This window comes from Pseudopipra pipra, chromosome 13 (genome assembly GCF_036250125.1).
Source record: "Pseudopipra pipra isolate bDixPip1 chromosome 13, bDixPip1.hap1, whole genome shotgun sequence".
Lineage (NCBI taxonomy): Eukaryota > Metazoa > Chordata > Aves > Passeriformes > Pipridae > Pseudopipra > Pseudopipra pipra.
In genome coordinates, this window is record NC_087561.1 from 13,464,986 (window position 1) to 13,480,322 (window position 15,337).

Below are 15,337 nucleotides of genomic sequence, written 5' to 3' on the forward strand. Positions count from 1 at the left end.
AATTACTCATGTTTGTCTAGAAACGTTCTTCTGTAAAAAATAAGCTAAATGAGAATTACAGGAGTTAGTGAATGAAATAAAATATTGACAGACAAGTGTTTATAACCCTAAATCCACCCTCTTTTAGTTTCAAACCATTACCCCTTGTCCTAGCTAAAAAATCTGTCCCTCAACACGAGTCATAGTTTGAATGTTACCCTGGAGAGCTGAGAACGACACACTTCTGTCTGGTTTGACTATTTCAACTTTTCTCTTTCAAGGTATTTCTGTATACAAAATGCATTAAACTAGGAATACTGCAGAGACATTTTGCTAGTCCCACTGTAATTATAATGCATCATTTCATGCTAAGCCCTGAACTTCAGGATTCCTAGAAGAGAAATTAAAAAGGACACCACTGAATGCCTTTTTTTTTTAACTCCTTCAGAAAGGAAAATAAAATAAATTTCTATTGGGTCTTCTGCAGACAGATGGACTTGCTTTTGGCTCCACGGCAGGTCACTCAGAAGCCAACACAGTTAGTGGAGTGTTTCAGAGTCTCCAAAGATCCCCAGTGGGTTGGGATCAGCTGTGCCTCAGCCAGATCTGAAGAGTGTTCAGCAAACTCACTGGTCACTGCCTGGCCTCAGCCTGGCTGGCTGCTCACACACTCCTGCCTGCACTTACGCTGTCTGGACTTATGCACAGCTTGGGGCATGAAGAACAGACCCTCTGGAGTCAAATAAAGGTTTGGGCCAGCCACAAAGCGAAACTGAATCACTGAATTTACTACAGCTGTAAAATAAAAAGTACTGCCAGGGCAAGATTGCCTTTTCAGCATCATTGCTGGTTCTGAAAGAGGGCAGAACTGTGGGCACTGGTTTTCTCAGCTGTTAAAGGGTGGAAGGGGGAGCAGTGCCCACTTCTGTACAGAGCTTTCAGATTTGCAGAAAGACAACACAATAAATACAGACTAATACCATCAATTTTCCCTCTTGTTCGACTGCAAAATAAAACACGGAGGGGTGGGGCAGGAATCCATTAGGCTGCTGTTAACAAACTCGCCCCCAGGCAACAAGTTTAAAACACTGAGATCCGACTGCAGTAGAAAAATAAGACTGATTTCAGGGCAAAAGCACTTCAGATAAAGAACTGTAAAAGTGCACAAACAAATTGCTGGAGAAAGTGTTTAAGACAAAGATGGTAAAGCACCTGCAAGTCACCTTGACTTTCTAAGTTTTTCTTTTTTCAGAATCATGAACTTAAAACGTAAAAGTAAATAGAGAGGAGAGTATTAAAAATAAAAATATAAAAAGTAAGGTTAGCAGGTTACACTGTGCAGTGTCTTCTTAATTAATTTCTCATTGCAGAGCTTGTCTTTTACTTTTAGAAATTTTTTTAGCCACTTTCTCCAACAGGGAGTGCTAGCCTCTACTTGTCTTAGATCTTTAATTTATCCTGTCACAGATTATTAAACTAAAAACATCAGGAAAGTAAAATGAGTTAATGCAACATACACCAACTGAGATTCTGGCTTCTCACAAACACATGAAATTACAGGCACATAACTGCCTGACCATTAATATGTACATACTGCTAAGATGATATCAGTACTTTGTAACTAAACACTATTACTTTGGGTGTGTTGAACAGAGAATCTTATTTTCTCCTGCTAATGCAATAAGAAAATTAGAATTTTCATGATTTGCTCTGTTACATCATAACCCAGAGGGTAAATATTGTCTTTGCAGGAAGGAAACTAATTAAGTTCTTACAGTTCAGATGACAACCCTTCACAGGAACCCTGGGATGGTCTCTCCATGCTGAGGTCAGAGGACTGTCAATTCTACACTGTGTGCCCAGAACACGATGGAAGAGAAAGCCTCCCTATCTACAAAATAACCATTTGGACCTAATGTCAGCTAAATTAATCCTCTGCCAAGTCATACACTGCAACAGTGATTTTCATCTCTTTCCTTTCCATTCATTATGTATATATATTAAAATATTAAAGCCAATGTGCTTTACCTCAGTAAACAGTACTGTGGGAGAAAATTTTTCCAATAGAAGTGTTTCTCAATAATTGCATGATAACAGTGTCAGCACTGACAAAGAAAATTCAAATGGCCAAATGCAAATTAAGTTAGCCTTGCATATCGTTCATTACTACTCATGTAGTTGGTAAATTAATGCATGAATATCCTTTCTCTGTGTGCAAAAGAAGTTTCTCTAACTTCAGCTACTGCATAAAGATGTAGCCCAAACTCAGCTATCAATCTCTGGAAAGGTAGGCCTTACCATCTAGCAGGACATACCTCATTAAAATAGAACAGTTTTCAGATTCAGTGTGAATTAAAAAATAAATAAATTCAGAATGGTGGGTGACTTCCAACTCATACAAAATTCTACCAGGTACCCTTGGCAGCCTCCTCCTGGATTACTCTTTTCCAGAGGCTGATGAAGAATTCCCAGATTCTCAGAAAAGCTTGGTTTTATTTCTAAAACTCCATTTGATGGCATAGGATATTCAAAAAGGCTTTTGGAATTCTAAGGCATTTCAGTAGGTTCGGAAGAAACTGTGCCAAGTCAACTCTTCTCAGAAAACTCCATAATATATAATCTGTACGACCTCTACAGCTGCCCTGGGTACCTGCAGGGTCCTGTGATGACACAAAACCAACTCTAAATAAATAAATATAACACTCAGCTTCAAGGTCTGAAGAACCTGGCACAGTCCTGCACCTGGCTGGCACATGGTCAGATGTTACACGATGTACCTTCCAAATGCCATGAGGCTGCAGAACAATCCTCAGCACTTCCATGTAATTCTTATCATCATTAATGGACAATGTGCACAAATATATGCACAAAATTTAGAACTTTCTATTTTTGGACATTAGGACAATTTGATGAGCAAAGTAACACCAGTGTTGATTTTTTAAAATGCTAAAACTTGAAAAATGTTCCGATAATTTCAGTGTACAATTTTACATAGCACTGTTCTGGAAGAACTTACAAGGAAAACTTTTCATACTACACTGAAATGCTGAAATGCATTTTGAAGCACTTGAGCTAATAAAAGCAAGGGGTACATAACTCTCTTTAGCTTATGTAAGTTATTAAAAGCTTTAGATGAATGACAAACTCAGAGGTAGATAGTTACATTTAGCTAGCACCAACTTATTTTTTTTTTCCAGAATGTGCATATGGCTTTGTCATTTAATGGCATATTTTCATTTAGTCAAGTAAAATTCTTGGAAAGTCTTGGAAAAAAAATTAAATTGCAAATAAAAACTTAGAATTTGTCAGACAAAGCAGCAGCAATATATACAAAGTCCAGAGTTCTCAATTTCACTTATCTGTCTTGTTTACTAAACATTCATAAACACTTTACATGCTCTGTGTCAACATGTGAACAGTCTCCAGCATACCAAGTTCAGAAAATCAATTTTAAAGACAACTAGTCAATCTTCAGCACTTGCTTCAGAGAAGGGTAACAAACCAATAGAGGTGAAAGCAATTATGCAAATGCATGGAATTCTTGAATTTCTGTCTTTATGTTCATCCTGTTATTGGCTCATGAGGTGTTTCCAGAGCCTCTTCATTCCTTGCATGCTCAGAGGTGTTGTCCATCAAAAAACCTGGAGAATCCAGTCTAAGCAGGCTGGAGGCTAAAGTTTATTTTAGTTGTTTTTTTACCACTTCTCCTTCATCCTGCCTGTAAGTGGAATTCCTCTGGAATGTCATACAATCATAGAATGGTTTGGGTTGAAAGAGGCCTTAAAAATCATCTAGTTCCAATCCCCCCTGTCATGGGGAGACACCTTCCAGTGTCAAGCAAAACCTCCACATTCTACAGCTGTTTCTTTCATGCTGAGCTACCAAAAATATATTATCTAACACTACTCCTTTAATTACAAAAACCATAAGCCAAAATGCATACACAGTAAAAATAGATTATACCACAAATACCTATTTTTAAATAGCTTTGGGACTGTTTATGGAGCTCTCTGGACCAAGGTAATTTGCTGAAACTTGATTTGAATGGTACTCATATTTATATTTAGAAATAAAAGCAAACTTAAATCTCACAATAATGCTGTGACAGCAAAATGAGTAAGTTTATTATTGGTGATCCTTGTTTAGCTCTTGCTATTAGAGATGTGGTAATTTTGAAGCACTTGGATCACATGTGTAAGTCTCATTAGTCCACAATACCTGACTGTAAGCAAAACCCCTTCACTACACAACTGAAGTAGCAAACATGCTTTTAAATACTAAGCTTCTCAAAGAAAAAATACCTGAAAAGATGAAGAAATACTTTAACATACATACTGATTTTTAAACTTGAGTCTAACATTTTTATAGTCCATTATGGATATTTCCAACTTCATAACAGATACTTAATGCTAAAGGTGATGACAATGTTAATCTGAAAGACACCAAACAAGGTCACTCACATCATTTTAACTGAGCACAAATCAAGTGCACCTACCACATTTTTGCATTTTAACACTGATAATATTCTCATCAATTCAGAGGTAGTGTGAAAAATCAGCTTATTTACACAACTGTCACAAAATGACTCACAATGCTTTCAGTAAAGCAGAAACTCTTTGAACATTTATATGTGAATGTGGTTTAGAAAACAAGGATTGTGGACTTAGAAACCTAACTAATTCTAAAGATTTTATTTAATATAACCAATGCAAAGGTAAAATTAGTTTAGCAAGGTAGACGAGAAAGCCTTCATTTTAAGAATAGCTCTGTCTATAAAAACATAACCTTTTTATTAGAATTCTGATGAACTTCACTGTAATATGTATCTACTTTTTAAAAGCATTCCCAGTAGTGAAAACCCGCAGAAATCATTGTACATGGTATCACTGTGGTTGTGATAGTTTGGATATATGGGAGAGGGTACTAGTTATTAACATGGCTTAAAGAAATTAAATTCCATGGCAAAAAAAAAGCTTAACAGAAAGAACCCTAACAGAATAGTTAGCTCTATGTAGAAATTTGTTTAAACTAATTTAGAGAGAAAATATTCCTGAATTGGTCTTCTTTTAATAATTCCATATCCCAAGGCCAAAAAAAAGGGCAGGGATAATTGTGCAACAGTAATGCTGGATGAACATTTTAAAGAGATACCCTGTGATAAATGCCACCTAATACTGTTCTTTATTATGCCAATATTGGCAAACTTGCAAAACCCAAGTATATTTTTGGAAGAGAAGGAAACACTTCTAGAAATTTATTTCTAATTATTATTGTACAGCCTCTATAAGCAATCTACTGAAAGGACAATCTCTCTACTTAAAATCCAGTAGCTAGAAATAATAAAGATACAGGAATAAGCTTAGGAGAGAGAAACCACATCAACTTTTAGCACATTGAAAAATCTACATGAGAAAGAATGCACAGGAGTACAATGAAACGAAAAACTAGGGGAAGGGGACAGGACTTTTTTTATTTTTACTTCCACAACCTGATAACAAAACAACTTTTACTGGAGAAGTCCATGGTTGTAATGCAACTCTTAATGTGTAGTTTTAAATTTACAGGCTTAGCAAACAAACATAATGCAGCTAAACATATTTCAAAGGAGATTTATTTTTCCAAACTAACCATTTCTTTTTTTTTTTTTTACCCAGCAGGAAAACTGTAACATTGAGTAGTCCCCCCTGTGCAGTGTGGCCACTCCACATGAACGGAGCACCACTCCCTGTCTCCACCTCTCACCCAGTCAGTCTCTGAACCTTAAAACATTTTAAAGACATGGCACAAATATATTCTACAAGGTCCAGCACTGACCTCTGTAAAACAGGCTAATTGAGCAGGTGTCTGGTAGAATGATACTCTTCTGGGCTAGTTGTCAGTCTATAGTACTTGGAGCTCTGTTATTCAAATTAATTAATCCCTCCTAGGTCCAACCCACTCACCTGAAGCTAGCAGGGAACATATGCCATTGCACAGGGGGTTTTTCTGAAGGGTAATGGGTTTTGACCTAAACTGATCAAAAATGCCACTAGGAGTGATACTACAGTTTGCTCCTTGAAATCTACTTTGTGACAACACTGGAAGAAAACACAACAAAAGCCAAATTTTCATTTTTGGCTATAGTTTTCCTGTTTGTGGGGTGTTTTTAGGGTTTTGGGGTTTGTTTGATTGGGGTTTTTTGTCTTTCTGTGGGGGCCACCTGTTACCAAGTAATTAACAAAACTTCCAAATTAAGCAAGCAGAAGTTGTTTTTGATCATAACTAAACTACCAGCCATAGCTGACACAGAAAAATTAGATCAGTGTCCAAACAGGCAGAAAACAAGAATTTTTCTTCTCAGACTATTATGGTTAAACCAAGACAAGTTAAAGCTCAAAATTTTACTGGACAAGTGTAACTTTGGAAACAGCAGCACCTTTCTTTTCTCTTATTTTCCCCCCCATGTGTGCTCTGAATTCAAGCTGGTCACAGAGGGAGTGCAGAAAGCTCTTAATAACTTACAGAAAACTCCTACATTTTGCACTACTTATAGTCAGTACCATACCATTTGCAACCATGTGACCCAGGAAGCCTGGAAATCCCCCATCCTCTTCTTTCCATAGCTTTTATTTGCTTTTTCTTTCTTCTATTGAACCCAAGGAGGCTTGGAGTGAACTGTTTACTAAAATCTCACTGGATGAAACTCTGCTGAATATTCAGACTCTACTGATGGCACAATGAGGAAACTGCCACTGATGCTTCCATTTTGGAAGAAGAGATGTGGAAATTTGTAAAAATGGTCCCTGCTGTTTAATGCTATAGTTCACTGCTTAGAAATCTGAAGAAAAGCCACATTTTCAAACATCTTCTGGTGTGTAAACAAGTTACTGATTAGATGTCATGTATGTGCCTAAAGCACATGAGAAGATTTATATAAAAACTTAAATCAGATACTTGACTAGGACTTACATTTATTGCCTCTTTGCTTAATTTTAAGCTACTCTCGACAATTTTACATAATGGTCTTCTTCACTTATAGGAGACTTATGGGTGGCCAGAGCTGGGAAATGGATGACCTCATCCTTCTCTCACAGTAAGTTCCCCAAAGTCAATCAGCTCCTTAAAATTAAAAGTCAGACCCCACTGGAATATCAACTGAATATCAATGAAATTTCAAACACAGAAGTCAAAGTAACTACATAAACCAGAAGGGCAATGAAAGGGATTTTTAATTAGCTCTGTCCCCTATCCTTGCAGGAGTCACTGGTTTTGGACTCAGGTTCAATCATCTTCTTGGTTTTCTCAGCTGCAGCAGACTTTGTGCAATCTCCTCTGGTCCCTGGGAAGCTTTTCTTTTTCACCACTTGGTGACAAATCTCTCCTCATGTCCCAGCACAGACAAACCATCTCTCACAATGATATTTCTCAAGATATGGAAAAAACCATATTTTGATCGAGGAGTTGTTTCACGTCTGATCTGAGAGCAGAAACAAGCTCTGAATTAAGAATGATATTGGAACTGTAGCAGAATTCACTTCTTAGTATGAACAAATTAAGAAGCTTTTTTTTAATTTTTTTTTTCCATAAGATCATGCATATGGCAAATTAAAAATAATTATGCACTATCTTGGCTAGCTAAAGAGGGTACTAGAATTTGCCTTTACTCTTCTGTTCCTCTAAAAAAAATAAATCATCAGCCAACAGGAATCTAACCCCAGCTCACTCAGGATTAGATGGATAAACACAGCTTATTTATAAGATAACTCCCTTTTGCCAAACCTTTGGAAACACATATCCAACACAAGCTTTTGATTTTATGCCAAATAACTTCAAATGTAGATTTTTAAGACTGTATTTTTTTTACTGTAAGACATATTTTAAAAGAAAAATTGCAAAAGACTGTATACTACCATGAGCTTTGGTGAAAAGTAAATGTAGACAAAATGCATTTCACAAACTGTGTGCCACTGGCATATCATAAGCAGAGAAGTGAACAGAGGAAATTCTGCAATTGCTTAACTTCCTCTCAAATTTTCTCAAAATCAACCTTGCAGGAAGAAGCAATTGCTCAGTAAACCAAACTAAATTCAGTACAATACAATTGTCTTCCACAGGAAAGTGAAGCCATCTTAATGTAATTTTACTTTTAAGACTGAAAATACTGTAACTTCCTACCAAACCAGAACATATCTAAGACCAGAGCTTGAAAATGACAGTCAGCTAAGCACTTGAATTTTTTAAGAATTCGTTAAGAAGCTGATATTTTTCATGGCACCACCTACAATAAATTAATCATACTTACAGTTTGAAAAATTAAGACAAACATACTTTGTGCAGTAATATTTAAATACCATTTCAAACACAACAGGAGTGCTTGTCATACCTTGGAGCACACAGTTACCTGAAGATAGACCTACAAGTTAACAATCCACAATCACAAAGGGCACGCTGAGTTTTCACAGTAGCTCAATGCCCAACAGCAGCCCCATGGGTTTCAGTGAAAACTGCTGGTAAAACTTTGCAAAGCAACTTTAGCCCACTTGGTTTATAAGTAAAAGTTTACAGAAAGCATCCTCTTACCTTGTGGTCTTGGTGTTCGTTTCCTGCGATCTCTGAATGCTGCTCCTGACTGCAAGGCCTCCAGCAGACTGTCCATCACTCCTGTCTCATCACCCTCTGAGAAGAGCAGAAAAATCATATTAATCCCAGTGCAACTGAAATCAGACACTTGAGAAAGAAAAAAAAAAGTAGAAATGTTGTCAAGTTTACATAATGCTTCCGAGTAAGAGACATACACATTTTAAGGTAATGGATGCTGTCAGTGCTTCAGGTATCACTGTCTAGTTGGTGTATGATGCTCTATTAAGCAAAATTGATGCCAATCCTACTGTTCTTTCAACTTGGAGATGTTATCTTCTGCATTATTGATGACATCTTCAGCTTGTAGATAGACAGCTGCTGGTGAATGACTGCTGCTTCACCGCTAAAATATTTTAAGACTTTGCTGAAGTGGAAACAGGTCATCTCTTTTTGATTTAATCAATGCACATGGAAAATCTGATGACACTGAATGGCAGGAAGTTCAATATCGTAGCACGGTGAATATTTTATATGCTGCCTCCCAACCTCATGATTCACTAAATCCTTGGAAAAAAAATTACCTATACAATGTATGCCATATACTACACACCTAACCTCAAACCATGGATGATGTTCAAGCAATATTCAAGAACAAAGAGGGGAGAATCATGCAGCGTAAAATTTCTTAAAAGCTGAATTTTACTTCTGCTAAATTTTTTCTTCTGCTTTTTTTCATAGCCAAGCCAACCTGCAGCCTTTAAATTGCTGGACTTTATGGTGCATTACAGAAATCTGAGTAGAAAAATTACTTCTTTTTATATATTTCAGCCTTAAAATTCTTTTGCATTTCAATCTGCTAATAACAGTTGATAGCAGCATTCAGCAGCATGAGAAATAGAGGTCAAAGAACTGCAATGTTACAAAACTATTGATGAATGTCTCTTTCCGTTCTCGTATCTATGTTATAACCCAGAACTAAAATATAGGCTAGACTCAGCAGGTAGGTGGACATTTTATTCACATCTCTCAGACTTCAAGTTAATATAAATTTCCCCATCACAAAGTGGGAAGATCATTACTTTATGCAAAAAAATTACATTATGGCAAAAAACTTCTGACTCACACAAAGTGTAGGAGGTTAAATGCACATTCAAGCTCTCAAATGTTCAAGTTTAAAAGCAGCTTATTAATGAATAAGCTATTTTGTCCTGGTTCTCTATTACATTTAGGTTTATTAGACTAAATCCAGAGCTGATAAAAGAGTATGCCAATCCTAAAACAGTACTTGGTTCAAATTTCTACATGATGATCATCAGTATAACTACATGATGAACTTAAATTATACATCAATGTAACTTAAACCATTATATATACACTATAGAACACATACATAAAGTTCTCCCCAGAGTAAGATGAAAGGGAGCAGTGCAAGTGCAGTAACCAGCAAAAGACTCTGAAATACCAGTTTTAATTGCATTCCATCTAAAAGTCTTGAACAACTATGCTCCTGCAAAATAAATAAGTAAATTAGCTTCTCTTAATTCACACTCACATACAAAGCCAAAATTTTGTTTAAACTGTACAATATAATTATTTTGTTTTGTGCTTCTTATCCTACACATGCTTATTCATTGATTTGCTGTTGTCCTTGTATTAAATTTATTTTCAAAATCAAAGGTCTGTGAATACACTTTGTCCAAACTAATACACATCAAGTTGGTCTGAAACATTTAATGAATGTGACTGCAAAGCACAGAACTAGTTAATATGTTCGAATATTTTATGTGTAGAAAAACAATATTGTTCGATCCTCATTAAAAGTTAAGAGTTGGCAGTTTATTAAAAGACAAAAATCCTTCAATACTTCATGAATGTTTATGCAGTCTTCCACTTCTTTTTTGCTGAGTCTGCTGCTCTACCTGCTAATTACTGCAACTGCCAAAACCCACCCTATTTTTGGGATACCAAAATGCACATTATAAAGGCACATGTATTAAGGAAGCTGTAGAACACAGTGATGGGATTTTTAACTTCTCAAAGTAAAATTCACATTAGGTCTGATCACAGCACTGCGTCTTAATCAAAGCTGTCAGATGATTAAATGGGAACTGGACAAAGAACTGCATTTTCAGCGAGCCTTCATCAAAATTCATAAATAAAATTCAACAGAAATTTCAGTCTTTCCCCCACAGTTCTTTCTGCTGTTCTTTGCATATTACCATCTCCTATTTGCCTATTTTTATACTACCTGCAGCAACTTGTAGACACAAACCAGAAAAAAAGATAAAAACTGCCAGAAGTTTCAAAATGAAAAAAACTTATTTCCAACATTCCTGTCAGCAGAAATAAAATACATAATCATTATTCCTCTTTTAGATATCTTTCATTGTACACAAGGACAAGAGTTTCACCTGGAACAAGTAATTTTCTTCCTCCTTGTGTCTTTTCAAGTAAGCCCCAAGCAATTAAGAGAGAGCATATGTGTGCACACAAGCAAAAAAATTGGCAATTTGCTTTGATTAGCCTTAGCAAAGAGCCAGATTCTCTATAGGTATTAAACAGGGCTGAAAAGGCAAAAGAATTCTTAATCATTAATTGACATGTTAACTACAAGCCCCATTTGTTTTAATTTGGATTTTACACTAATATTCTACTGCAGATTTGGTTTAGTCTGTTTTGAAAATGGGTGAGTTTTTGGGAGATTACAGAAATACTTGTCCTCTTGCAGGTCCCATAATTTAGACCAGTGTTAGTCAACAGATTTTGGCCACTTTTAATGATAAAGACAAAAATAGTTTTTCTTCTTCCAAAGAACATTATTATTGCTTCTTACACTGCTGGAGAGCCCCAAGCAAGCTGAGGCACAGACAAAGAAAAAAAAATACGATGCAATGAACAAATAAAGGCATATTTGAGATGAGAAGGGAATCTTAATATCAAGACACCTCAGCTTTTCATAATTTTTGACCAGTTGTAGGAAACAGAACAGAAGAAGGGAAAAAGAAATAGGACTTAGTGTGCATTAAGGTGAAAGTGTATATAGAAAAAATTGGCATAAGATCCATCTGCTTATAAATGCTGAGGAACAGTCATATAGTCAGTCTATAAACAAATTTGCTGTGCATAAGGGCGATACTCTGGATTTTACACTTGACTTTTATAACTAACAACAGACTTTAGATGAATTGGTCTTATTAAGTGTTTAGTATCTGTGGTCAGAGTTTTGTGTTAAATACGACTCTAAACATTAGTGCTCTAGAACTGTACTGCCAATTTCAAAAAGGAGACCCCTGATAAACCATAGGAAATTAAATCAGAGACTGAAGATTTGGATGTGTAAAAGGGTGGGGAGTGATTACAAACAGAACAGTGACTACTGCTAGAGATGGATACTGGCTGAACTTTTCACTTCAACATTAATGCACGTCAGCAGCACAACCCCTTGGAACAAAGACAAGATAGATACATGACCACAGATGAGTAATGACAAATCAGCTTATATAAAGTCCTCTCAGCTGATGTGGAAGCAAATGGCAAATCTCTATTTTTAATTATAGAGATTAACAGGCCATTGAAATGACCAAATACCTACTGCTACTATTTGAGAACACCAAATGTAGAATTTGTAAGAAAAATACCAAAACCTCAGCTGGAGAACAAATCAGTATGATAGTCTTTGGCCAGTAGCATAAAAGATGCTTCAAACAAGTTTTGAATACAGCAGAACACAAGACTATGACACTATAGCTCTGCCACAGATACTAGACTAAATTTACAGTTTATAATTTCTGTTAACACAATATCCTGCACTTCATTTGGCAGAAAATTTCTAGAAAATTTCTCTCTCATTTATCTGGTGTTCAGTATTTGATATAATGGTTGCTTAATTTATTAGTGGAAGGTGAAAAGATGGTCATTAGCAAAATATCTGGCTAAGTAACAACAAAGGGCTGTTTATAGATACAAAGCTTGAACAACTGAGAGCTTATCAGATCTTTTTTCTGAAAACCTCATCAGTGGATTGGCCATCACAACATACAAATAGGAAATACTAACATTTTGGAGGATAAGATCAGAACATACATAAGATTTGGAAGAATAAAATCAAATTAAATAATACAACAAATATGTGTAACTTGAGGGGCAAGCCAGGAGCTCTTCAACAGGGAATGACCAAGAGCTCCAATATAAAGAGGTGACCAAAGAAACAAGGCTGAATTACCATCTGACTGGTGTGATAACTTGTATCCACTGTATGAGAATTCACATAAAACCAACTCAGGCAGTTACCACAGTCCAGAGATAAAGCACATCAAGTCTTTTACCCAACACAAATAAGTATATAGAGTATATATTTAACCTGCCTCTGGAACACAGCAGAGGGATTAAAGTATCTCCATTTTTAAAAATAATTATTTCAACAGCCTGCCCCTGGACTGCATCATGACTATACCTGACATAGATGTAGAACTAAGATTCTGCAGCAAAGGTAGGCAATTTATTTTAGCACAATCTGTACATTGCTAAATTAACCATGAGGACAGTGTTGTTAAAGGGAGAAAACAAACACCAGCAAATGATGAAGAATGTTTACTTTATCTTATTTTTCACAGAGCAAACACAATCTTTCACCTGCTTCTGTAGCCATTTTCTGTTTCAAGAGTTTCCCTGAAACAGAGGAACCATTTCAACATGGAGATGAAGATAAAATATTTCCCTTGGTTGTCACTGCTGGCTCCTTATGAAATATGACCCTTAAGTTAGATTTAGAATCCTTTTTTGTCAGTATTACATTACTTTATCACTTTCTGACAAATCTCATCTAAACCTCAAAAAGAGACCCCAACATTCCCACACCCTAATATTAAATGCAAAATAATGTTCTGATCTATTTATAACCCACATGATTAAAATGAAAATTGAAGTTGACAAAAAATACACAGGTAAAGGATCATTCTTTTGTTAACCTGAGGAGTGACAAAAGCTACAGCTGAGCCAAGACAGGCCTTGTATTAATTTTTTAGAAACAACTATTACAAAAAGTTCATGTTGAAAACGGAAATACATTCAGTCACTCGTAGCCTGTGAGGCTTTAAGAACCATTCCTGCAGTTAAAGGAGCAGCACTGACAGTTCACACTAGAAAACATGTGCTGATGCTCTGATTGGGGACTAACCCGAACCATGGATAATAAATATTCATAGAATCAGAGCTCTCTCATAGACTACATAAAGATGGGAATACTGAACTTCTGGTTTAATTCAGTAAGAATTCTTGAACTTGCTTCTGTGGGAGTGGCCAACTGATGATTTCAATATTACAGGAGTTTCTCTCCTCTAAACAATTGCATCAAATTGTCCTAAAAATAGGCCCTTAACCTTCTTCAACAGCACTCTAGAGAAGGGATTCAGAACCACAACTTTCTGATATAGATTGAAATTAAAGAATTAGACACTTGGAGAGATCAATTCCAGTTTTTTTGTGACCTCCATAGCACAAAGCTTTACCTCAGCCTTTAGCATATCATCTTCTCTAAAAACATAGGAAAAAAGGTCTTCTAGCAGAGTTTCTCAGGACTGCTTTTTCAGTTTGCACTAGAAAGGAGATTAGAGGAAACTAGAACGTTAAAAATTCCCAATAAATACTGTTCTTAAGTGAAATATAAGGACTGGGGTAGCACTACTGATGGCAAAAGGAAACACTAAAAGAGCTTGGGCTTTTTAAATTACTTGAATGACTTAGAACTACAGAAATGGCACTTCACTTGAAGCCACAGAGCTCAGCCCATGCATCCAAAACATGATCCATCTCATAGATATTTGGTTTCCTCAGTGCAGATTCACAGCTATGACAGGCCCTGGAAACATGCTCTTGTTTCTGGAGTGCTTTGCTGCCCTCCCTTTTTATTGTCTGCACTGATTACTACAGGAATACCCACATATTTTGCTGGTGCACTTCTATTATCTAGTATTTTCCATATGCACTTGCAAAACATCATCTACTCATTATTACAGATATACTAATTGCAAACTAATCCAAGTTAATAGACAGCGTCAGTATTGCACAGCTATTTCAGCAAAAGTTTACAGGAACTTTACAGGATATTTTTCATAAACTTATGCCCTTACTGAAAGAGCCCAGTCAAATACCATTTTAAGTAACAAACACTGCCTGCCTGCTTCTCCAAAGGGTTTCAAATCTATTCACACCTTGCACTACCCTGTTTTGCTTTAAACTTTTAAGCACTTTTCAAAGTCCAATGTGTGTCCTGTAGAAACTTTTAAACAAGACTTTTTATTCATAACCAGTACCAGAATTTTTAATTGCAATATATTCACTTAAAAAGGTCAGCTTTCAGTGCCTTTCCAGAAAACGTGTTTTTGTGTTCGCCTCATCTATTTGCATTTTATTCATTTGCTAAATTCATTTTGCATGCATAATAAATATCTCCAGGAAGCAGTCTTCCTCGGCAGTTTGCACTAGAGTGGTGTCTCATGACTCTTATTTACTTCTTAATTAAAGACGAAGAAGTTAGGACAGGATGACTGATAAGTGAACCTCTATCTCACGTCAGTTTGCAAAAAACAAGGCAAATCCTCGCTTATGGACCAATTAAGCATATTGTTTATGATAACCTGATCTCAGGCTTACATGAAGTTAATAAAAGGAAAAAAAAACCTGCTTTGTTGCACTGGCAGGTTATTGAAAACAATTTTTGAAATGCACACACCTTTTCATTTTCAGAAAATATCAGGGTGGTCAAGGTCTGCTTTGGCAGGAACGGGCTTAATTGAAACTC

At 36.1% G+C, this 15,337-nt stretch overlaps 1 protein-coding gene across 6 annotated transcripts in view; it reads right to left on the reverse strand.

Annotated features, from left to right (window-relative positions):
* DIAPH2 (diaphanous related formin 2) overlaps nucleotides 1–15,337 on the reverse strand; it is a 199,554-nt gene that overhangs the window by 49,807 nt on the left and 134,410 nt on the right. For 5 of the 6 annotated variants that reach the window (XM_064670108.1, XM_064670109.1, XM_064670106.1 and 2 more), the window contains one exon: nucleotides 8,539–8,634. In XM_064670108.1, coding sequence (XP_064526178.1) covers nucleotides 8,539–8,634 — 96 coding nt within the window. Of the gene's footprint in view, nucleotides 1–7,169; nucleotides 7,436–8,538; nucleotides 8,635–15,337 lie in introns of those variants that run through there. The other variant, XM_064670111.1, reaches the window with a different exon arrangement.